Consider the following 25,845-nt stretch of genomic DNA (forward strand, 5'->3'; position numbering starts at 1 on the left):
AAATGCAAAGGTGTGTTATATAAACTGAACACCAAAAATGTTGCAAAGGAAATGGGATTTGTACTCATTCAAAATAACAAAAGAATGAGCTAAAATTATCAAATCCCAGCTGTGATATTTAAAGGTATACTTTGGAGATTTTCAACAAGCTTTGTATCACAATGTGGGCAGTATGTGGGCAATGCACTGAAGTCTTGGTTTACGCACTTGTTACATCCTGTACTGACTACTGTAACACAGTTTTCTCTGGCCTTCCCACCAAAGTCATTAACCCTCATCCAACAAAACTGGCTCCCTGTTCAGTGCTGCATTGACTACAAACACCTTCTGCACACCGTCAAAGCCCTCCACAACCCAGCCCCCACTTACCTCTCTGATCAACTCCAGGAGTACACCCCCCTCCCCCTCCTGCTCCCTGCGCTCTTCCTCTGCTGGTCTCCTGACAATTCCCATGTCATGCCTCAGCACCATGGGTGCCAGGGCTTTCAGCTGCACTGCCCTCAGGCTCTGGAACTCCCTATCTTCAAACATTCAGTAGTCTGACAGCATAATATCCTTCAAATCCCATCCCAAAACCCACCAGTTCAAACTGGCTTAATGCACTCTAACACTTACTGTATCAAGAGAGAGACCCGCCCTTCTTTCTTTCTGTCTTTCTTTCTTTCTCTCTCTCTCTCTCTCTCTTTCTCTACTGTTTACTGTTACTGTATTGCCTTTTTTTCAATTAATATACCTTCAGAAACATATTTTAGTGCACTGTTTGGCTGTAATATGAGAATTTGTGAACTGGAAGCTGGCGCCATACTGTTTCCTGCATTGTGAAAATGGAGACCGCTGAAAATACTGAGATCAAATGGGTAACTAGGAAGCGTTGATCAAATGTGAACCAAGATTCTGTTACTGCATTGCTCATTTCTCACCTAAAATGTTTTCAGAAACATGTCAGCTTACTGTTTAACTGTAATTCAAGATCGTTTGTTAGCAGTTGGCAGACATATTGTTTTCTGTGGAAAAAAGAGCCAAACTCGCATTATATATCACCCACCAGTGGGGGCGCTTCTTGGTCCAGTTTGGTGCAGTTTATGCTGGTAGTTGTAGGTTTTGAGCAAAAACAAATGCCACAGCCCAGTGGCACAGTTTTCTCTGGTCATATAGCAGCAATTTTAAAAATATTTGCATCTTTCCGCTGCATTGACAGCCCAGTTTTAAGAAAAAAAAAATCTTTCCAGTAGTGAAAGTTGCAATGTGGGTTCACACAAATTTAACCAACCGTTTTGAACAACCCTCCAATGGTAAACGTGTGTATGCTAAACAATAGTCACTTAAATTTTAATGACTAATCTGGTTTCCAGGGTTTATATACTTTTCTCCTAAAACTGACTCACTCAGAGGCTGTTTCCCGCTCTGCTCTCTGGCTTTCTTGGGTGTGAGGAGTACACAACACACACAGAGTCTTTCAGTCCAAAACCTGGCTCAGCTGTTTCAGATGTAGCTGAGTAAGTGCTCATTTTCCACTTTTCACCTTAGGCAGTCTGAAGCTGATAGAGATGGGGAAGGGATTATTCCAAAAACTGAGACCTCTTTGTCCTCTCTGCTCTATGAGATGGTATCTGCTGGGACACATGCAGAGAGAGCCACTATTCATCACAGACAAGCAGAAAGTCACGACAGGGTCGTGGTTCAACGCCATCCTGCTGTCTTATGAATAATTTTGGAAAATAAAATCTATGTAGGGCAGCACGGTGGTGTGGTGGTTAGCACTCTCGCCTCACAGCAAGAGGGTTGCCGGTTCAATCCCGGGCGTGGGAGCCCTTCTGTGCGGAGTTTGCATGTTCTCCCCGTGTCAGCGTGGGTTCTCTCTGGACACTCCGGCTTCCTCCCACAGTCCAAAGACATGCAGATTGGGGACTAGGTTAATTGATAACTCTAAATTGCCGGTAGGTGTGAATGTGAGCGTGAATGGTTGTTTGTCTCTATGTGTCAGCCCTGCGATAGTCTGGCGACCTGTCCAGGGTGTACCCTGCCTCTCGCCCAGTGTCAGCTGGGATAGGCTCCAGCCCCCCCGCAACCCTCAAGAGGATGAAGCGGTTAGAAGATGAATGAATGAATGAATGAAAATCTATGTAAAATAGTTTTTCTATAAAAGAAATATGAACTAGAAAATAGGTAAACAAATGCAGTGTCTCTTATTTATACATTGTGTGTATGTGTGTGTGTTTTAAATGAATAGAAATAGAAAACAAGAGTTTGAGGTTCAAAATCGTGATTTTCTTTACACATCTGAAATGAATTACAACATGTTAACAAGACCATTTCAGAGCTGTTGAAAGGCGTACTTTGCCTCCTGTGCTGGATGCTAGGATCTTCTGTTTCCAGTCTTTATGCTAAAAGCTAGGCCAAACACATCCTGAATCCATTCTCACTCAGAAATGAAATTATATATTATAATATTTTTCAAACATGTCCCCATCTGTAGGTTTGATTCCAACTTATGGGCTTTTGCTGCATCCCCTCTGTGTCTCCCACTTTCACTCTAGAGCTTTCCTGTTCAATAAAGGCAACATGCCAAAAAAAAAGGGTTTAACAAAGGCAGCAAGCAAACTTATTTATCAAAAATGTTGGAGTATTTCCATAAGGATGATTCTTTGTAGCGACCTGTGACAACACATGTTTGAAATAATAAAAACTGACAATATCCAGCAGTAAAAGTAGCCTACAGGTTGTAAGAGAAGTTTCAGTTTGATTTATTTACAATTTGCTCCAAAGGTAAATTTCCCACAGTGCAAACAGTCTCCTGAACCTTCAGGATAGACTTTGGTGCTCCTTGTTCAGATGAAATACTGTGATTCTGATGTGAACTTTGTCACATTCACGGCTAGATTCCCAGAGTCTCTATTTCCTGTCAGCCATCACAGACTATACTCACTTGCTCATTTTACAATATGAAACAGACAGGTCAGAGTGCGGTCACATGGCAACTGATGAGGGATTTTTTAAAGTTCAGATCTGTGTCACACAGAAGGAAAAAATAGATCTGAGACACCTACAGCTAGAACTTTTGACATATGGTGGGAATGACTGGATGCCATTAAAATTATATAGGCATCTGCAAATATGGAAACAATAGGGCTGTGTGAATAAATGTCACCTTACTTCCTCTTACCCTCAGGTCTGTTTTAAGTCTCCAAGGCAGTGACTTTAATTGGAAACATTTCCCGAGGCTGACTAGTGTGTGTACACAGGGATGAACAGGAAATTGAAAAAAGAACATTTTAATGATCTAACTCTTGACTACAGAGACACAACAGCAGGAATCTCTGTGTGAAATCTCATAAAATTCAAATACACATATGTCAGTATTAATTATGTTGATGGCCAAACACATGTTGTTCAGCCCAGTCACATGAGCCTTCGTGTCCCTGATCTGTTCTTTTGCTGGTATCCAATTTCCGTTAGTTCTTAATACAATGACCTCCACAAACGTAAACTTTTTAACTGTGAGCAGGTTTTTACTCAGGGAGGATCTCATTTTTTGAGATCCAGCTTAACTATAAATGGAACTTATATAAACTTGCATGTCTTTATGTCATGCAGTGCCCCCAAACAGAAATGGTCATGGCAGATGTTGGACATCTGTTCATTTTTCAATAATGTCCCCATTTAAAGGAGCTGAATGGGACATTCAAAGCATATCCTGCATATCAGGCTGTTCTCGTGCAGTGTTCATACATGTTTCTTACAAATAGTAATGCATCAAAATTTGTACATATCCATCCTAATGGTAAGCCAATTATTTGTGCATAGCCCGCATATTTTGGAAGGCAGTGATCACATGACCAATGCGCTGACGGGAGTAAAGAAGGAAGTGAGCGGCCTCCTTTGGTGGCAGTTTGGCGCAGTGGATGAGTCACACTACACAGGACTTTAACCAGGAGACCTGTGTACAGAACTGTGTAAACTTTGAATTATTTTAAGGTATGTAACATTATGTTGAGGCTGTAATGTCATTCGAAAGTTGTCAAAATCCGGCACTTGAGCAGTGACTTGCAGTGTCAGACACTGACGAAAAATCCTTTAACGTCGGCATTATAGCCGGTCACCGTTATAATTTAACGGCACTTGGCGGCATCAGGGAGCAACGCGGTGGGACAAGAACGCAAGTTAAGATGGCAAAAGTCCAAGTAGGGCAGGTGGGAGCGGTGGTGGATGGGTCCAACAAACACCAACTTTCACCTAGTAGAGCGGCATTCGGGTCTGGTAAGATTATAAAGCCAAACCCTGTTCTTTTTCCGTAAACCTATCCACATAGATTGATTAGGTTCATTTTGTCTTCTTTTTAGAATTGTTCAATATTTTCTTATCTTCAGATAAAAAAGTGTAGGAGATGTTTCTTTTACCTGCTTGACAGTTTCGACTGTGACTCCAGTCTTCCTCAGAAGTGTCATCCAACATGTTGCTGATGTGTCATTTATCAGCTGGCCAGCCACACCCCCCGCCACTGAATGGTCTCTGGAGGAGGGAATCCCAGGTGTGCGAGAGGGTGTACGCCCCCTCGTCCCGGTTGATGGTGCCGCTCACCCGCTTCCTGATTTCGATTGCCTCTTAACACAGCCCGACAGATTCTGATGGGTCTGTTGGGCCGGCCAGCTGATAAATGACACGTCAGCTAAACGTCGGATGACACTTCTGAGGAAGACTGGAGTCACAGTTGAAACTGTCAAGCGGGTAAAATAAACATCTCCTACACTTTTTTGTCTAAAGATAAGAAAATATTGAACAAACCTAACCACATGTTTTTGGTGCGTTTATTTTGAAAGAGACTGTATGTAAACAGTAAATTTCTTGTGAAAATGGACGCAAGCAGGGTACCTTTCACATCGTATCTGGATGTGGAAAGTCCATGACCAAATGTCGATATGTGACGAGGTCTGAGTGAGAATGTGTTGAGAATACGTTGATGTAATTCAGAGTCTGGGGCAGGATTGTCTGCACGTGGTTCTCAACATGGAGGTAGCTAAGCTGGCAAGCAGCATAAAAGTGCTAACTGCATAAACAGCCCCAACAACAGCAACAGTGCTTACCGAGCTAACATTGTTAACCTTTGGGGACAACAGTCGGTGGGCGTGAGGCTTCCATGATAATGTTATGAGTGGTAACTGCCTTACGAGTGAAGAGTAGTGAAGAGCAGCTACGATTAGCAATCATATCACACACATTTACAACACGCAAACACGGTCAGAACCGGTCAGACCGTCTACTACAACAACCCACAGAGAAGCTCAGATTACAACACATAGAGGTAGCATGACTTCATTCTCTGCTCCGGACAGCAGTACTCCACTTTAAGTTTACATAGCAAGTGGTTTGCTGCTATACTTATGTTCTGAATGTTGTATACAGTGATTTTAAACAAGTCATTTTGTTTTGGATTTTTTTAACATTCAGTAAAAAAAAATATTCTCAACTGCCTGATAGCAAACTAAGAAATGGAAAGTGAAATTACTCTGCTAACATTTGGCTTTTCACAGCTTACACATTTTTCCTAATTTTTATTCCATCTATCTCTAAGAGATGTCACTATGCAGGCAGAGGCAAATGAGAAACTGCCTAAGCTCTTGGTAGTAGCAGAGGAAAAGGCCCAGGCAGCCCACGACAAGACAGGATTAAAGCATAGACCTCCATGGCTTCTGTGACAGAAAATCCAGATGTGACATTTTGTGTTGATCAGTTCACATGCGGCTCATTTCCTAAGGAAGGTCCGGTTTAAAAATCTATGCGAACAGTCAGATAAAAATAATGATTCTCATTCCCTGGTGTGCCTAACATCACCAACAAGTCAGTTATGAAATATGTGTTTCTAAGCTGCTTATACATTATGTTAAGAACATACAGTAATATGAGTTTTTCCAGGTGAATCATTTTGTGTGGACAGCTTAAATCCCTCAACAGCTGCTTCCAGTCATCACCCATTGCTTTGATGGAAACTGTTTGTCCAGCCAAAAACAACAGCACTGACAGATGATGGAAGAGGCTCATCGTACTGTATACGTTATGTAACTGCAAACCCGCAAATGACAGTTGGTTCAGCATTAGCTGGGGCCCAACAGGATATTATCCAATGTGTAATGAGTATAAATGCCTTTTTCCAAAGAATTTACTGAATAAGCAAAACTTCTTAAATGCATCAAGGGTTGTCTTTATGAGAACAACCATAAAATAACTGTACTGTATAAGACTACACAATGACCAAAGTCGGGTAATCTTATCAAAGAACTAGAGCACTCGGAGAGCGCAGACCTCCGCCAAGCAGCTCGGATTTCCCGCCATTTTATTATTTTATCCACTTCGCTTCAACCGATCACCACCAAAATTTTACCATCTGTTCCTTGTCCCATTATCAACCTTTCCTGAAACTTTCATCAAAGTCCGTTCAGAACTTTTAGAGTTATTTTGCAGACAAACAGACAAACAGACCAACGCTGGTGAAAACATAACCTCCTTGGCGGAGGTAATAACATTTCTAAGAATCAGACAGAGCACCACGTACCAGCTTTAAGCTCTTTATAGTTTTTAATATACCAATAATTGGAAACACAACTTGGTCCGTACTGAAAAATAATTGTGGTTAAATTCCCAGCACGAGCTTCCTGAAGAGCATCGCATCTGTGTTTATACCATAGCAACAAACAATCCCACTTTTATTATATCTTCAAAAGCAGCATTCATACCAAGTCTTATTAGAAGTTGAAAACATAATGAAAAGGATCAAGGATTCTCAACTTGATTAAATTTGATCCAGGACTGTCTCTAGCATTTTTCCCAGGTGTCTTAACATGTTGTATGGTTTTAGATGTTCCTCACTGAATATCAGGATCATTGTTACGCTGACATCTCTGCTATGTCATTAAAACTGCTTGTGGGCAAAGTGGGCACTTGAGAATTTATGAGGAACATTCTTGAATCGGCACAGTCCTAGGGTGATACTAACAGAAAATGAGACTGACTGCCTCTGCCATTCTGAACACAACAGAAAACCTCTCACCAGACAGAACGTTGAGAGTGAACAATTCTGCAAAGTCGTGGATTATGTTAACATGCAATTTTTTTTTTGTTTTTTTTTAATGTCCATTGCAAAAATATTGGGCAGGACAGTGGTGCAGTGGTTAGAAGTGTCTCCTCACAGCAAGGGGGTTCCTGATTGAAACCTGGAGTCGGGGAACCCGTCTGTGTTTGCATGTTCTCCCCGTGTCAGCATGGGTTTTCTCTGGGTGCTCCCGCTTCCTCCCACAGTCCAAAGACATGCAGGTTAATTGGTAACTCTAAACTGGCCGTAGGTGTGAATGTGAGTGTGAATGGTTGTCTGCCCCCCCACCCCCCCAACAGGATAAGCGGTTACGGGAAATGAATCAATGCCAAAATATGTAAAATAATTTATTTCTTCAACATCTGCACATGCCAACCACAGTATGGCTAATATTATGGTTATGATTCTGATTAAGATTAGGCAACCAAACACTTGGTTAAAGAGACAGTTCACCCCCAAATCAAATGAACATATTTTTTCTCTTACCTGTAAGTGCATTTTATCAGTCTAGATTGTTTTGGTGTCAGCTGCTGAGTGTTAAGGATACTGGCTGTAGCAATGTCTGCCTTCTCTCCAATATAATGGAACTAGATGGCACTCAGCTTGTGGTGCTCAAAGTGCCAAATAAATAAATAAGAAACTCAACAGCAATGTCTCTTTCCAGAAATCATCACTGTGATACTCAAGATAATCCACAGACCTTGGTGTGAGCAGTTAAATGTAGGAACTATTGCTCATGATAGTGCGAGGTGTAAACATTAATGGTGTCATCCTTGGCTGTAATGTTAGCTAGCTCAGTGGTGCTAGGTGAGCTAGCATCAGATTCATGCTTCCTTCTGCACTGTGATGCGGTTGGTGGGTGTAGTTTACTCCCAACAAGGTCTGTGGGTTATTTTGAGTAACCGGGTCATGATTTCTGGAAAGAGACATTGCTGTTGAGTTTTTCAAATGTATCTTTTTGGCACTTTGAGCACCACAAGCTGAGTGCCATGTAGTTCCATTATATTGGAGAGAAGGCAGACATCTCTATGGCCAATACAGTATATCCAACACTCTGCAACTCAAACCAAAGCAATCTAGATTGATAAACAGCACTACAGGGAAAATGTGTATGTGTGGGGGGGTGAACTGTCTCTTTACGTTTAAGGAAAGACTGTGGGTACACTTAAAAAACAAACATTTAGTGTTGCATTGTGGGAAGACACAAATGCCAATTTACCACCCTATCCTCCACAGCATGGCAATCAGGGTTAGATGAGTAAAATACTGTGGTTACAGTGACATAAAATATAGCACATAAAAAAGCACATAGAGACTATACTACTTCCTGCATTGGTAGTGAACAGTGCCATTAACCAGAAATCATGATGCGCTGCAGAATCGTCCACTATGAACATAGTTACAGACAGGGCAACTTGGCTCAGTATGATGGACTTAATTGACAGGGCTGGTATCACCAAACATGCTGTTGTAAATGTAGTGGTATAATTCTGGCTTATGGGCTCGAGCTAATGATCTACAGTACGCTGCTGGTTGATGATTCCAAGCCCTTTATATATGTGGCCTATCTAGTTTATATGTAGACTATTAAAGAAATGATCCTGTCATAAATAGTCACATTAGGCACTGCCTGCTATGCCAGTCCTAAACAGTGGACATCTTATTACCTGTTGAGGACCACTCTGAATGTAATTCACTGAAATACTGTGAATTGCATCCAGTGAAGTTACGCACGACTTGAGCAGTTTTACGAGATCCCTTTTCATCCTTACTCCAGCGGTTATTTTTATGTGGATTTTTACTTGAGTCCATATAATTTTAAAGTAGCAGATTTAATATATGAACTACAGATCGTTAGGGTTATCTTACATATCTGTGTATGCAATTACTGACATGCAGGATAACATTATGGATAAAATGTGCCTGAAAGAACTGTGCAATGCAACAAGCATGGTTTACTGTACCAGCTGTAGTCTAATTCAGTGTCTCCTGATATGAACTCAGTATGGATGTAAAGGGGGCTTCTGATCAAACTAACTCAACGATTGATCAGATACATCATTCTTCCAGGCACATTAAATAGATACAATTCCATTTTAAATATGCTTAAATAAAACCAGATATGCATCATAATATTTCAAACATTAAGCAAGGAATCATTGCCCTCCTTTTGTTGGACTAAAACCCGAATAATGGGCATCGGAAACCCTCAATAGGTCAAGGTGCCCAATTTAGAACAAACCACTAATTTTCAATGTCGTTCTTATCAACACCTTCACTGGACAGATGGCCGGTTTATTGGGGAATTAGTTGGAGGCACAATTCATACAAGAAAAAACAGATGATAAATAATGTGTACCATAAATTTGCAGTATGGTCCACTGCAACTTTGACTTGACTGTGTTCTTTACCACAGACAGCAAGCTGATATATTCACATGTATAATTCTATATACAACATCTTATAATACACCTTTATTGTACATGTAGGTACTGTACGAAAATATAATTTATAGCCTATATATAGTGACACACATTTCATATACACAAGACTTAGATACAGCTTTGTAAAAAAAAACATACTGCAAAATGAGTTTTGCTTCTTTTTTTTTGTTTCCAGTTCCTCTACCTCCATAAATCCCACAGAAAAGTAAAGGAATTCACTGAAATGTTGAGAACTGCATGCTTTCAATAATTACTGCTGGAACTAACTCCGTTCATGAGAAATTAACTTTAAAAAGAAACACTTTATAATAACCACCATTAATAAAGGGTAAACTGGTAGCTCATTAAACTTTAGTTAATATTAATTTTACGGTTAACAAACAATTACAATGATAATTAATCAGATTTACTAATTGTAAGTAATGCTAGAATTCAACAGTTACTGTTGTACACATTTTAACAGTTTATGTATTGTATTACATTTGTGTTAATGGTTAATAATTTGTTTGTAAATGGTCTATAAACATTATTTGGATTATAATACCTTGTTAAATGGCTAATAAACACTGTATAGTGTATCTATAAGCATTACAACTTTAAAATGGCCACACAAATCACATTTATAGACTGTTAACAACTTATTATTAACCATTAACAAATACTTAATGTAGTATATAAAATATTGTGTTTGCAGCAATAAATTTCAACAATCAATTTACCATTTATTAATGATGATTATTATGAAGCATTCCCAAAAAAGTAACTTTTTCGACATTTCAGTGCCTGTGACAGATTGTTATTTTATAAAAACAAATATGCTGAGTTACTGGCTGTGATTAAATAACGTCCCTGCGGAGAAAACACGGCTGTGCGATAAGTAATTTTAACAGTCCTCATCCTCCTCTTCATCACGTGGCACAGACATGTGTGAGCTCTACCAAAGTCCTTCGCTGTTAACATGAGCTGGCCAAGTAAACTGTCCTCAGTTGTGACGAGATAATAAAAAACACTGTCCACACCTGTCGCACAGACACAGGCAGAGAGCGCTGTGAGCTCGCACTCCGTCAGCTTTCCTGCAGGCTCCCCCACCTTTAGTTTTGCTATCTTTTGTTTTTGTACAAGCAGCTCCGCCGTTATTCATCCATCAGTCTGATGACAAGGCACCATATATGGGGATGCCATATGTTAAGACAACGCATGTCCACCTTTCAGGTTATGAGCATGTCACTGATATGTTCATTTTGTAACAGGCCCACTGCCCAGGGATGCTGTCCTCTTGTCTATTTCAGGCGCTGCAGGGGGTGGCCTCCTTTGCCTGCTGGGAAAGATGAACACAGAGACACTTAAAGCCACATGTGATCAGGTACTGCTTATTGAGTCATAGTTCAAAGACCACCATAACCCAAAGGCTTTTCCTCCAATACTTTTTAACATTTCCTAAAGTGGAACAACTTAACATAGTGCATGTATGCATGTATAGTTAGCCACCCTGGCCAGCTCAATTATCTTGTGGCCACAAGATAATCTATATATACAGTACAGGCCAAAAGTTTGAACACACCTTCTCATTCAATGTGTTTTCTTTATTTTCATGACTATTTACATTGTAGATTCTCACTGAAGGCATCAAAACTATGAATGAACATATGTGGAGTTATGTACTTAACAAAAAAAGGTGAAATAACTGAAAACATGTTTTATATTCTAGTTTCTTCAAAATAGCCACCCTTTGCTCTGATTACTGCTTTGCACACTCTTGGCATTCTCTCCATGAGCTTCAAGAGGTAGTCACCTGAAATGGTTTTCCAACAGTCTTGAAGGAGCTCCCAGAGGTGTTTAGCACTTGTTGGCCCCTTTGCCTTCACTCTGCGGTCCAGCTCACCCCAAACCATCTCGATTGGGTTCAGGTCCGGTGACTGTGGAGGCCAGGTCATCTGCCGCAGCACTCCATCACTCTCCTTCTTGGTCAAATAGCCCTTACACAGCCTGGAGGTGTGTTTGGGGTCATTGTCCTGTTGAAAAATAAATCATCGTCCAACTAAACGCAAACCGGATGGGATGGCATGTCGCTGCAGGATGCTGTGGTAGCCATGCTGGTTCAGTGTGCCTTCAATTTTGAATAAATCCCCAACAGTGTCACCAGCAAAACACCCCCACACCATCACACCTCCTCCTCCATGCTTCACAGTGGGAACCAGGCATGTGGAATCCATCCGTTCACCTTTTCTGCGTCTCACAAAGACACGGCGGTTGGAACCAAAGATCTCAAATTTGGACTCATCAGACCAAAGCACAGATTTCCACTGGTCTAATGTCCATTCCTTGTGTTTCTTGGCCCAAACAAATCTCTTCTGCTTGTTGCCTCTCCTTAGCAGTGGTTTCCTAGCAGCTATTTGACCATGAAGGCCTGATTGGCGCAGTCTCCTCTTAACAGTTGTTCTAGAGATGGGTCTGCTGCTAGAACTCTGTGTGGCATTCATCTGGTCTCTGATCTGAGCTGCTGTTAACTTGCCATTTCTGAGGCTGGTGACTCAGATGAACTTATCCTCAGAAGCAGAGGTGACTCTTGGTCTTCCTTTCCTGGGTCGGTCCTCACGTGTGCCAATTTCGTTGTAGCGCTTGATGGTTTTTGCGACTCCACTTGGGGACACATTTAAAGTTTTTGCAATTTTCCGGACTGACTGACCTTCATTTCTTAAAGTAATGATGGCCACTCGTTTTTCTTTAGTTAGCTGATTGGTTCTTGCCATAATATGAATTTTAACAGTTGTCCAATAGGGCTGTCGGCTGTGTATTAACCTGACTTCTGCACAACACAACTGATGGTCCCAACCCCATTGATAAAGCAAGAAATTCCACTAATTAACCCTGATAAGGCACACCTGTGAAGTGGAAACCATTTCAGGTGACTACCTCTTGAAGCTCATGGAGAGAATGCCAAGAGTGTGCAAAGCAGTAATCAGAGCAAAGGGTGGCTATTTTGAAGAAACTAGAATATAAAACATGTTTTCAGTTATTTCATCTTTTTTTGTTAAGTACATAACTCCACATGTGTTCATTCATAGTTTTGATGCCTTCAGTGAGAATCTACAATGTAAATAGTCATGAAAATAAAGAAAACGCATTGAATGAGAAGGTGTGTCCAAACTTTTGGCCTGTACTGTATATGGTATTAAAAGAGTACATGTTCACTGCTAAGAGAGAATATTCTTGTACTACTTCTAACAAATTTAATTTTTTCTCGAAATATCTACTGAACATTGCATTTTTCCCCTGTAGTACTCTTACCTGTTCATGCAGAAGCTGCTGCAGTGAGAGTCAGTCTGCTGTGCACACACACAGCGCTGGGCCACTGCCCACTTCCTCCCCTGTTTTGTTCCAGTGGAGCGCCTCACACGCAGGGAACCCTGGTAACTGGACATACCATATGGTACAGTGTGCCTAAAAAAAAGACACATCATAAACAGTGAGCTGAGTGACAAGTCATATAGGAACCTGACATTACACTTCAGCCCTACGGCAGAAGTGTAGCTTTTTACAAGGCTCGTAATGTTGATGTTTCCTATTGCGGCTGCCATTTGGGTGCCCTATGTGAATTTGCTTTGAGACAGACATGACACATCACTTTGGTTTCAGTCTCGTTTGCTTGCCGGGGTTGTAACATAACTTTGTACCCAAATTCTACTGCTTTCATTGTTGCAATCCACAAAATAACAACAAAAGAGCTGCAAAGACAAAAGGATGTGTTTTTTTTAACCTAATGACTCTGACACATAGTTCATTTTATTATGTCATGCAATCATGTATCATATTGCCTATAATGGTCTCATGGTGCTTTATTAAATGTAAATATTTCATATTATGATTATGATTAATGATCCTTAGCTACTCTGGTGCCCTCCAGTGCGTAATGTCCAACAGAAAGGGTGTGATGCACATGTATGTAGCGGTGGCACTGTGTCAGAGAAATAGATTTAACTCTATAGGGATTTTAAAGCTGTTGTCTGTGGTGGTGCTATAATGGACTGCATTATACTGAGCAGTGTTTTTAATATTATGTCTTTAGACATTTGGATACAAGATGGGGACAGAATATAAAAAACATCTTTCAGGATAATACAATCCAGTACAGCGTCATCACCACAGAATGCAACCTCCAAAATGACCTTATTTATCCACTGTAAAAAAAAAAAGTGGCTACAACAATTAAGCATAAGCTTTTTTTAGAACGTAGGGCTGGTTAAGATATAATATCTATATTGTGATATGAGACTAGATGTAATCTAAAATATATATATATATATATATATATATATATATATATATATAGTTATATATATATATATATAGTAAAAACAACCTCTTTCCCTGGTACTATTCTTGGTGAATAAACGACGAGTCGCCACAAACGTTTGGCCACTAAAAAGACGCTGGAAACAACACAATAACTCACTAAAAAGCAATCAGGTTTGTTTGTTGTTCTCAAATAGTGCCAATGACAAATTCAGCTCATTTACTATGTCTGTCGTTTCAGAAACACTGATAGGATACTTTTGAAACGTACAAATTTAAAGTATTTGTGGTTTTCAGACAACACAAACATCTTCTGGCGACTGGCCTGGGAAATACTTCGGTCAAGTCCATCATTGTGACCACAGTGTAGGCTGATGACATGACATAAAACATAAAAAATCATTTCATGTATAAATAGAGAGTATTTCGACAAAGGTAGTAATTGTCAACAATAAAATGTACCTCTGTTGGTTTAAACTTTTTTATCCCCAGAAAAATTTGAAGAATTCCTTTTATAGCAACAACTATGCAAGAAAATACGTCGACTAGAATTAGACATTATTGAACAGGTTAAAGGATAATTTCACTTTATTACAACTTGGGTCTAATTTGCATATTTCTGGCCATCAACACCTGTTATGATATGTTAATACTTTCTGTGCTAATTAGAGATGTACCGATTGCAATTTTCTTGGCCAATGTCCAGATTTTTAAAAGCCGGACCTGTGGATATCGATTTTGGCCAAAGCTGATTTTCTTTCTTTCTAAGAACTATAGACCTTATTGGCAGTATACACAAACTTGTTTGGAACTTTAAAGCCACTGGAAACTTGGCTCGAAGTAGTAAAAATTGGTATATAATATCAAAGATGAGTGTCTTATTACGTGTCCACAAAAATCTCAGTGAAAATAAATAGATAGAGGATAGTATTAGCTTTTTTATGCTACATCCTGAGCTATTTGTCAACATGATTAATATAGTTTTACGTGTTATACCGTCATCTGCTGGTTAGCTTAACACAGTAGCTTTCAAACCATGTGCACCACCCATGTAAAGAATTACAGCTTTAAAGAACAGGTTGCAGCGGCTCAGACCATAGTCAGTTACTGCCTGTGCAACTGTTTGTAACATGAACCATCATTCAACACATACATGTATATCGGATTGGCACGGTGCATCTCTAGAGCCAACACCGTAGACTGTACAAAATAATGGATGTAGCCACCATGATGTCATTCATTGGTGTGTGGACTGCCGTTTTGAAGCCTTGACTTTGGCATTTTCAACATGAAAGTTGAAATTAGCTATAAAGACCAAAACTGTTTTTATACCAGGCTGTAAACATGTTGATTTCTGCTGTAAAGTTGGGCATTTTAACATGCGGGTCTGTGGGGATTTGCTCTGTTTTGGAGCCAGCCTCAAGTGGCCATTCACTGAACTGCAGTTTTTGGCACTGCTTTATCCATTTTCAACCTCAGAGGTTGCTGCTTAGCTAACACACGTCCTGGGAACACATTGCTACATGACACAAGTCAGACGATCAGAAACAAGTCAACAGTTCAGCAAAAAGATTTAAATTCATTTCTTCAGAGGTGAAATTGAACACAAGTGTGCCCAAAATATTGGTCATAATTCTTGATCACACAGAGCACGCACCACTATCGTGAGTACGGTAAGTCAAAGATGTTCCAATGAGTCAGTCAGTAAACTCTGATGAATATTTATAGTGGACTGTCTGGGTAATAGTGTTATCAATCCCTTTCTTTTTATCTTCCAAATAAGTGTGAACTTGAGAATTTGTTAACAACCCGAATGGCTGGCTGCTTTTTCTCTGTATCTGTAACTTCTCAGATCTCAGCAGGTAGCTTGGTGAGAATAGTGCTGTTATTTCTGGAGGGACTGACAGCAAAAACCACAAAAATAATACCAGAGTTATAAAAAACACAGCTTTTCTTTAATTTCAGACATGCAGCTTGTGTGCTTTGCTGCACTAACAGCATGCATGTGGTGAGCTCATCACACAGTCCCTTCCCCTTCATTCTTATTATCTTCTCTCCACATGGCTTTAAATTGCTACGAAGAACAAGCTAGCCGAATTGGGGAAAAATGGCTGAACTTCCAAGTGAACTCAAACAATTTAGCACCACCTGTTGCCTTTAGGGTATACCACTGGTCCTCTTGAACAACATGAGCACATAAATCTTTATGGTATTGGAGGATCTTGAGGCTGATCCTGAACACTACATCAACCCCACTTTCTTCCACTATGACAAACAGACTCAGCAGGGCACTGACCCTTTCTTCCAGACTTCCTAAATGATGGTGTGCTACACCACACACGTTGCATCTCAGTTGCACCATTTATCACTCCTCTCTTGGCTAAGATAATCCCAGGTGGTCTCCACATCCATGGTAAAGAAGACATCAACATCAGGGACCATGAAAACTTATATAGCTTAAAGTCAACTTCCTGTAACAGCTGCAGGGATTTTAGAAGATGTCCCCAAGGATCCAGGTAATTCATTTTAGTCTTACCAAATATTTTCACCTTTTCACACACACACTCCCACGTGAGCCACCAATCACTAGCTGCAGCTGTTCCAATAGATCCAGCTAAACTCTGTTTGAAAATATAGCCCTAATCCTATTGTCAAAGACCACGTGTTTAAAAAATTGTTCAATTCACGTAAATATAAAATTATGGCTCAAAGGAAAGCTGTTAAAAGGTGAACAGGAGCAGGTGCAGTAAATGTAAGAGCTGCACTATACTGCTCAGGGTCCCTCCATCCACCATGCAAACAACTACATTTTCAACTTTTTAAAATAGTTTAGTAGAAAAATACACTTCTCTCCATGCTAATTCGAAGCAGGACCTATCAACTCTCTGTGAGACATTAGCGATCAATATCTGCGATACATTACTGCACCAGGTGACAGAGGCCTTCTGCCTGCAGCTTGATTTACTCCACATGGTGTAACCCCTGGGTACCAAAGGCAGACAATGTAGAAGATTATGACTGGCCAAGTTACAGCTTTATCTGCAATGCATGACTAATAGGACACAAACATGTTTAAATGGCTTATAATAGTAAGTGCCATTGGACCTGCACTTTTGAGGTCTTTCCAGTGAAGTTCTGCACATGCTTGTCGGAGCAGAAAACAGTTGCTGCAGTGCTCTCTGCAGGCTGAAAACTGGCCATACCTCAGACACCTCAGTCAAAAGCTTTTTCATAAGATAACTGATATTAGATAGACTCAATATCACCCCCACCCCAGCCCACTCTCACTGTCACTCCAACTTTCAGGCACTAAAGTTATTTACTAATCTGCTTGATGCTGCAAAAAGGCATCAGTTGGCGTCTTCCGATGCAGATGAGCTTTTGATGTTGTTGTCTTTTTCATGCCAGAGATCAAAATTTACTTCTAAGAGGCTAAAGTTTCCAACCTGTGGTAAATCACGTGCAACATTTTGAGATTTCAGGTTTGCAGATTATGAGGATGATCTGAAATAAAAGAAATGACAGGATCAACAATGCTGAATGTGTCAAATCCACCTGAGGGTGTTATGTAGTTATGGAAACAGAATAAAGAACAGAACAAAATCCTCAAAGGAATTTAATACCTGACAGCTCAGGGTCTAGACCGTTTGGGATAACACCAAATCGTTTCAATAAATACTGATATGAGAAAAAAGCGTGCTTCCCCCAAATCGTTTCATGGCTTAAAGGTCTAGTGTGTGGGATCTAGTGGCATCTAGTGATGAACTATGGTGGTGGATGCGGAAATGCGAATGGCCTTATCGAGCCAGTGGCTTTGTCCGTTCTCGGCTACCATAGAAACAACATGGCAGACTCTATGAAAGAGTACCTGCTCTGTATGTAGACATAAACAGCTCAATCTAAGGCAACCAAAATACAATGATTCGTAGTTCGAGTAATTATAAGCTAATGAAAACATAGTTATGAGCATTACTAGTTCTGCCAATAGATGCCTCTAAATCCTGCACACTGGGCTTTTGTTTTTGCTTTTACTTTAAGCAAGTTTAGGGCTTTTCTTTCCCCTGATAATAGCTTATCAGCACATACAATGTCCAAATGTTAAATGAAGACACTGCCTAAGACTGCCAAATCTTATAACACTATTGCAGTCCCTTTTTTATGCACAAACCAATGGAACTAACAGGAATACATTTCATTGAAAGTGTATTTTATATAATTTCATTTGATAAATTGACTGGTGGATTGACTGCTTGATTGGCTGATTGAGTTTGAGGATCTTCAGATTGCACTATGCCAACCTCACCTCCTTCCACGATGACAAACAGACTCAGCAGAGCGCTGACCCCTTCCTCTTTCAAATCCTTGATTCTATGATCTCAGATTTCCTGAAGAAGATACAGTCTGCTCCCAAAGGATGGCGTACTACACCACACACTGTGCACCTTAATTGTACCACCTACACACTTTGCATCTCAAATGTACCACCTATTACTCCTCTCGAAGTTCAGCAGTAGGCAGCAATAAGGAAGGCACCAACATCAGACATCAAGAAGAAAGAAAGTAAGTAAGTGAAATGTAATACCCTCCTCTAACCCACCACAGAGCTGTTCAGAATTGTATCAGCATATTGAGGCAACCGTCAGCAAACAACTATGTCAAGACATAGTAGAGTAATGGCATCTTGAGCTGTCAATCTGCCTGTGTGTATGTGTGTGTGTGTGTGTGTGTGTGTGTGTGTTGTAATACGAGCTTTTGTGTTCTTTGTTATGACAGGCGGTTGGGCCATGTTAGTGCATGTGAGTCCCTGTGTGCATATCCCACTGGCTAGCTAATGCCACTGCTCTGGATTGGGTTTATATGCCAGTTACCACTGAACGTCATCGTTGTTGCAGGAGGTAATGCCCACCCTCCAGTTCCCCTAGGCGGCAACCTCCAGGGCTGAGAAATGAAGCATGAAACATGGAAGTGCCAAAACTGCAGTTCTTTGAATGGCCACTTGAGACTGGCTCCGGAAGCAAGTCATACATTTTGTTAAGACTTAAGATTATGCATAATTAAAGAACAACCGCTTTGAGTAACAGGCTGCCTGCTGATAGTGTCATCGGCTTCTCAGTCAGATCCAGCCCTCGTTCCTCCACAGTGCCAGCCTCTCCCAAATATGGTCACTTCTGGCTTCTGCATAAGAATGCACTATGCTCTTGTACTCTCTTTTGAGCGCACTGCAAATAGTGTTCTCCTTTGAGCAGCTTAAAGGATTTAGAGGCAGGTTCAAAAAAGGCTCTGGTCTTGTTTATCCAGCATGACAGTTGATACTCCTGAACTCCCATTAGACAACAACATTTTTCACACTGATACAGAGATGTCTGACCTTGTACTTGGCTTAAATACATCATATATTATTACATATCAAAACTGTTGTAGGGGGCAGCACGGCACTGCCTCACAGCAAGAGGGTTCCTGGTTCGCACCAAGGAGGGAGCCCTTCTGTGTGGAGTTTGCATGTTCTCCCCGTGTCAGCGTGGGTTTTCTCCGGATACTCTCGCTTCCTCCCACAATCCAAAGACATGCAGGTTAACTGGTGACTCTATATTGGCCACAGGTGTGAATGTGAGTGTGAATGGTTGTCTGTCTCTATGTGTCAGCCCTGTGATAGTCTGGCGACCTGTCCAGGGTGTACCCTGCCTCTCGCCCATGTCAGCTGGGATAGGCTCCAGCCCCCCCGTGACCCTAAAGAGCAGTTACGGAAATAAATGAATGAATGAAAACTGTTGTAATTTGTAACTCAATTTTACAGATGAAGGTCAGCTCTACTCACTCTGAGGGTCTGGAGGAGATTTCTGAAGTCTGAGAAGATAACTCTGGTGATGTCATCAAAGTGTTACAGACTCATATATCTCTAGAAACCACTTATCTTGCACAGACAGTACAAGGCACAATGCCAAGCGCTTATTCAACCTCCACTGAACAGTGAATGGGTTCAGGTTCACTCTTCAAAAGACAACTATCAATGCCAAAATTGTTCCAATTGATTTATTGCTGTAAATGAGGAAATGAGACATGGCAAGAATCTTTCTGACCATCTATATGTCTGGAGTACAAAAGTGAAGCCACTTTACTGTGATGTATTCAGGGAAGTTGCGCTGTGAGTTTTGACTGCAGCAAATCTAAATCATTTTTAGTTCATCCTAAACAAACAACACCATCAAATCACAACTGAAGGTTTGCGATCAGCATCTGCTGGTAAGCTACATGCCTGAGGTATGTCTGCATCTGTTTTGATCTTTACCTTCCAGACTGAGGTGGAAGTTAACACCACCCCTAACCTTAGCTATATTGCCCTAGAAAAAAATGTGAAGATAATGAAACTCCCTCTTGCAGTGATGAAAATAGTGACGTTAGTAACAAAATCTAAACCATTTATTGTTGTACATCCTGCATGGCACAATCTAAATGAATGCACCGAGCGATGGAAAATCAAAACACGTTGTCTTTTTCCGTGCAAACTTCAATAGTCAGACTAAAGTCAACTTCCTGTAACATCTGCAGGTATTTCAGAAGCTGTCCCTTAAGATACATAAAGTCTCAAGTAATTCATTGTAGTCTTAACAAATATGTTCACCTTTTCACACAGAGGCTCCCATGTGAAACACCAATCACTACCTACAGCTGTTCCCATAGATCCAGGCTGAATTTTAAAGTATTGGTTGCAGACAATCGTCAATGATATATTTGAAAATATAGCTCAAATCCTATCGTCAAAGGATGATTATTGAGGCCATATGTTTAATAAAAACTGTTCAAGTATATGTGTCAATATGGATTTTAGCTCAGACGAAAGCTGAGACCTCAAACAGGTTAAAAGGTGAACATGAACAGGTGCAATAACCGTAAAGGCTGCGCCATACTGCTCAGGATCCTCCATCTACCATGCTAACAACATTCAACTTTTCAAAAAATGTAGTCATCTTGATGCTAAGTTGAAGCAGGACCTATCGACCCTCTGTAAGACATTAGTGATCAATATCTGTGACGCATTTGGACACCAACTGACATCAGACGACAGACCTTCTGCCTGCATTCAGTCCACATGGTGTAACCCCTGGATACCACAGGAAGATAAATGAAGGTTGTGACGGGACAATTTTCAGTTTTATCTGCAATGTGTTACTAATAAGACACAATGTCTTTGATCTTTACGAGATTTGCATGGTTAAACATGTGCAGGTTTTTATAGAGTGCATCAGCACCAAAGCATGCTGCATGTATCATTAACATGTCTAAATGGCTTATAATTGTGAGTGCCATTGGCCCTGCACTTCATTTTAAGGTCTTTCCAGTGAAGTTCTGCACATGCTTGTCAGAACAGATAACAGTTGCTGCAGTGCTCTCTGCAGGCTGAAAACTGGCCACACCTCAGACACCTCAGTCAAAAGCTTTGTAATTAAAGAACTGATAGGAGATGGATGACTTGATATCATCCCCACCCCACCCCAAGAGTTGGCGTCTTCCAATGCAGGTGAGCTTTTGATGTTGTCTTTTTCATGCCAGATATTCAGATTTTCTTCAAAGGGGCTTAAGTTTCCAACCTGGTTTCCAGATTAGGAAGATGATCTGAAATAAAAGCAATTACAGGAACAACAATGCTGAATGTGTGATTAAGGAAAATTGTGCCCTTGGCTACAAAGGCATAGTTTTCATTTTAAACACTGAGGGGGACGTATATGAAGGGGATTTGTGGGTTTCCTGCATTCTGCTGAATTTGTGTGCACCAATTTGTGCCTTTTTTGCATCAGTCCACAGTGCGAATGTCTTGTTTTCTCTGTTCTGTCAAAAGTGGTAGTTGATGAGGTGGGTGGGTAGATGGGTAGGTTTACCGAAGATCAAGTGGGTTTAATCCATTGGCTTTTCGGCTGATAGGTGGGAAAACTGTAAACAGCCAAACGACCAGAAAAAGAGGTGATTTTCCCCCGCATACCTGTGCATACCCTCCAAAACACCACTGGTCCTCTGCTCCTTTCATTTTATTAATGGGTGGGTGGGGGTGGGGGGAGCAAATATTTATGTTCACATGTTGAGGAGGCCATGTCCCCCAATCCCCCCCTTCTAAATTTCAAAGGCTACTCAGTAACATTCAAAACATCTCAGATGGTGGACCCCCCCGCTGCCTTTTGGCCACTGTAAGAAATCCATAGAGGGATTAAAATACCTGACAGCTCAGGGTCTAGACCTCTTTGGATTACATCAAATCTTTCTAAATAAATACTGAATACTGTACGAGAGGAGCTGGGCTTCCCTCAAATCCTCGCAGTTATTAAAAAATGAAAAGTATTCCTTTAAGTCAAAGTTTAGGGCTCTCTTTCTCCATAACTCACATATTTGTGTCTCCTACAGTAAACCTGTATGTGCTGACAGCTTTCCAGCAAATACAATGTTCAAATAATAAGAGACACTGAATCTTAAAGTCTCAACAGGAACTCACAAACTATGATTAAGAGTTATGAGTACAGCAAACAATGGACAGATCATGACATGACAAGACAAGCTGCAGTGAAGTACATGAGTATTACAGTAAATCCATAACCAGCACTGACACTCTGTAAATCCCTATAGAAGCACGATAGTTATGTAACAGCACTGCAGCCAAACTGGATCTAATAATAACAGAGACGCAGTGAGGATGAGGATCTTACTCTGGTGTGTTGATCCAGATGATGTCCAGGTGGCAGTAATACACACACTCCTTGTCTTTGTAAGTGTAACACGTGCATCTCTTTGAACGCCTCCTGGCTGCCTGTGGGTCACAGGCTGAGCACGGCTGAGCTTCACCCTGAGAGGCGACACCGACGAGGCCATCCACACCACAGGGCAGGAGCCCGTTCATCTTAACTGCTTCCACCTCCCTCCTCTGGCTCACATCTTTATTCGAACCTGCTGGATCACAGCAATATGAGAAGTGTTCGACAACCTCCTGTAATATCTTTGGCCTGAAATAGCATTACTACATGTCTGCTGCACCCTGAGGGGACATATTGTGTGTCCATGGAGTCATTGGGTTCACTATACCATGCTGTAGGATATCTGCAGTGTTTGGAAGGTTACTTCTGAAATGTAATAGTTACAGATTACTAGTTACCCTGTTAAAAATGTAATAAGTAATGTGACTATTTTAATTCCTTCATCAAATTAATGTAATTGATTACATTTGATTGCTTTTTGATTACTTTTCTAACAGATGTTTTAAACTAGGCAATAAAGCAGAAAAATGTTCAGAAACAGACTACACTAAAAGGAAGGCATTCCTGTACAACGAAAAGATGCAAAGCAACATAATGAATGTTATATTCTACATGTGAACTTTTTTTTTTTTTTTTTACATTTTTTTATTTTGTAATTTAATTACATGTAACTTACTACTCCAACACTGGATATTTACTTATAGGTGGTGCAGAAGAATAGGAGATCTACACCAGTCCCTGATCTATACTACCTTTTCCAGTTATGGCCAAATCTTTATTATAATGAGATTAATTTTAAGTATAAATTAAGATTATTAGTGGCAATCCAACCTCAGTAGCTGTAACATCAACACTGGCTGTAATTTCTGCCAGAGGCAAAGCGCTTAGCTGATTGGTTTGACATCTGATGACAGTTTCAATTATGGGTTAGCAAATCTAACCATTAGAGATAACAAACAGGTCATTGTGTGATGCTTTGCTGCTACTCTGTGATGAAATCTTGTAAACTGTAAATGAGCTATCCTACCTGTGCATCTTTAATCTAGCACTTTGGGCTCTTGTTGACATGACATTAGTTACTATACATTTTCTAACGACTAAATGATTATTCAGTTTTGAACATTGCTGTTACACTGAACAGACTTTAACAATTTTACTGTTACTGTTTTACTGTTATTGCTTTTCTTCTCTGTCAGTGTGAACATCATGTATTGAAACCCCAGAATAATAAGACCACCCAGTAGTCCAACACTACTCACCGTTTGCCAAAGATGCTGTCACCACGATGAGAAACAAAACTCCCACATCAGCCGATGACACATTAGCCATCACACGTGAAACACAAGATATAAAAAATAAATATGTAAAAAAAAAAAAAAAAAAAAAAAGAACAAAAAGGAAAAAAAGTTGAAATCTGCAATCAGGATGATAAAAATCTCCCAAAGTCCAAAGCGTGTGTTTGTCTCTGTGATGTTACAGTCTCACTGCGGTCCTCTGTTCTGCACCTCCCCTCACACATCCTCAGCTTTATTATGAGCTGACAGCTCAGCGACAACTCACCTGCAACATCACACGGGCTTCCTGCTACGCTTTTCAAAATAAAAGATTTTCGGTCAAACACCAGTGGTATTTCACACCTAGCAGGAGCTGTGCGGGTTTGTTGACCACTGACTTCCGGTCAACCGGGAGAATAAATGCAGATTGTACAGACTGAGCTGTGCCAGCCGAATGAAACCGATTGCTGAATTGTGTGTCAATTGCAGGATTAATATAGACCTACAAATGCAGTATTCTGAGACATAAAAATCATATTTTCAGTCTTTTTTTTTTTTTTTAAACAGAAGCAAACTACAGTATAGCAAATACAATCGGCTACAACATATTAAAATAGCTACATGGCAACTGTAGCGGTTCCTCTGCTTGGTTCCTCTACTTGTACTGTGTTTTCTCATTCAGGGCAGCAGACATGCAGTCAGTGGCATGGGACACACCCCTGGGCCCGGTGTGTGCTCCATGCACACATAACAGAACATGCTGGCAGACCTCCATGCCACACCCAAACAGCACATATTCAAATGACACTCAGACAGTGGAATGTGTGCAATCTCACAAATATCTCAGGACAATTATTGACTCAAAATTTAACTTTGAAGCAAATTGTGAAGCCATATTCAAAAAGGGGTACCAGCTGACCTAATGACCTAATTCTGTTGTTCTTTCACTGAATTGATTTTTGCTGTTTCTTTGGTCTCATGGTCTGGAAACTTGTCTTTAAAGAACAGAAACTCTCTGAGTTGTTAAATGGTCTAGTCGGCTGATTCAAGAGTCACAGCTTGACCCATTGTCCCTGAACACCAGATAGTTCCAGTTGATCATTGGCTAGATTTTAAATGAAGACTCCCTCCCTTTGTACAGGTAATTTCAGCTTTCTCCTCTTGGTGGAGGGTTATAGTCCCAAGGTGCAGTACAAAGTGGTATAAAACCAGTCTTGTTTCAGCAGTCATCACTCAGACAATGAATCCAAATTGTTCTCAGTTTGATTTATCACCTTTCCAAGAAATACAAACATTTCTTTTTCAGTAATACTTTTTATTTAATCCCATAAAAAGACAGATCCTCTTTATTTTGGTTGTGACTAATTTTACTTTTGTTTTTTTAGTGTATGGGCATTAATGAAAACAACTTCACACTGTTGCATTTTTACTTATTTTTATTTCTTCTGTGCTTTTATTTTGAAAGCAGATGATTCTACTTGTAATTTTGCTCTGGTTATTTGTAGATGGCTTGCAGATCACCACCTGCTGGTCATAGGGTTTAATTGATGCCAGAGGCTGAGCCTCCTCAGGATGTCTGTCACAATGTTTCTCAAGCTGTGGTTCAGGGACCAACAAGGGGACAGTGTGGTAGTTTTAGGATTCCCTACAGCTAAATGAAAAACAGGCCAGTATCAAGTATTCATAAAGACAAAAAGAACAAGGAAGTAAGCAGAAAAAAAAAATACATGTTGTAGTCCAACATCTGTGAACATTTTAGCAAAGAAGCACTATACAGTATAAATATCTTCTGAACATGCACAAACAGCAGCCCAAACGATATCTAACGAATCCGAGCCCCATGAATGACTTTATGCAATTCATGTTATGTTATGTTGTTTAGGTTTAGGGGAAAAAACATGGTGACAATGTACCTTCAAATAACTTAAAGCCTCAGTGTGTAAAAATGGTGAGTAACAGTGACATCAGCGGTCAAATTCTAGATTGCAGGCTCACTTGCGCTCACTCACTCATCT

At 40.4% G+C, this 25,845-nt stretch overlaps 1 protein-coding gene across 3 annotated transcripts; it reads right to left on the minus strand.

Moving 5' to 3' along the window:
- Nucleotides 1–7,418: 7,418 nt before the first annotated feature.
- On the minus strand, nt 7,419–24,375 carry LOC117256652 (endothelin-3). 3 transcript variants are annotated; one of them, XM_033626196.2, is made up of 4 exons: nt 23,816–24,375; nt 22,512–22,752; nt 12,817–12,969; nt 7,419–10,843 (listed from the first exon to the last, which is right to left on the minus strand). In XM_033626196.2, the coding sequence occupies exons 1-4, from the start codon at nt 23,883–23,885 to the stop codon at nt 10,765–10,767; spliced, it is 543 nt and encodes a 180-aa protein (XP_033482087.1). In that variant the 5' UTR covers nt 23,886–24,375; the 3' UTR covers nt 7,419–10,764. The 3 variants fall into 3 exon arrangements, with proteins under 3 accessions (XP_033482087.1, XP_033482085.1, XP_033482086.1); XM_033626194.2 differs by having other exon boundaries at nt 7,419–10,846; nt 23,816–24,364; XM_033626195.2 differs by having other exon boundaries at nt 9,345–10,846; nt 22,512–22,749; nt 23,816–24,353.
- Nucleotides 24,376–25,845: the final 1,470 nt, after the last annotated feature.

Source organism: Epinephelus lanceolatus, chromosome 1 (assembly GCF_041903045.1).
Source record: "Epinephelus lanceolatus isolate andai-2023 chromosome 1, ASM4190304v1, whole genome shotgun sequence".
NCBI lineage: Eukaryota > Metazoa > Chordata > Actinopteri > Perciformes > Serranidae > Epinephelus > Epinephelus lanceolatus.

Coding starts and splice junctions, on each gene's coding strand:
- LOC117256652 (XM_033626194.2), bottom strand. CDS start 23,885: ATGGCTAATGTGTCATCGGCTGATGTGGGAGTTTTGTTTCTCATCGTG. Junction 22,753..23,815: donor GACAGCATCTTTGGCAAACG/GTGAGTAGTGTT, acceptor GCTGTGATCCAG/CAGGTTCGAATAAAGATGTG. Junction 10,847..12,816: donor AGCAGCTTCTGCATGAACAG/GTAAGAGTACTA, acceptor CATCTTTCCCAG/CAGGCAAAGGAGGCCACCCC.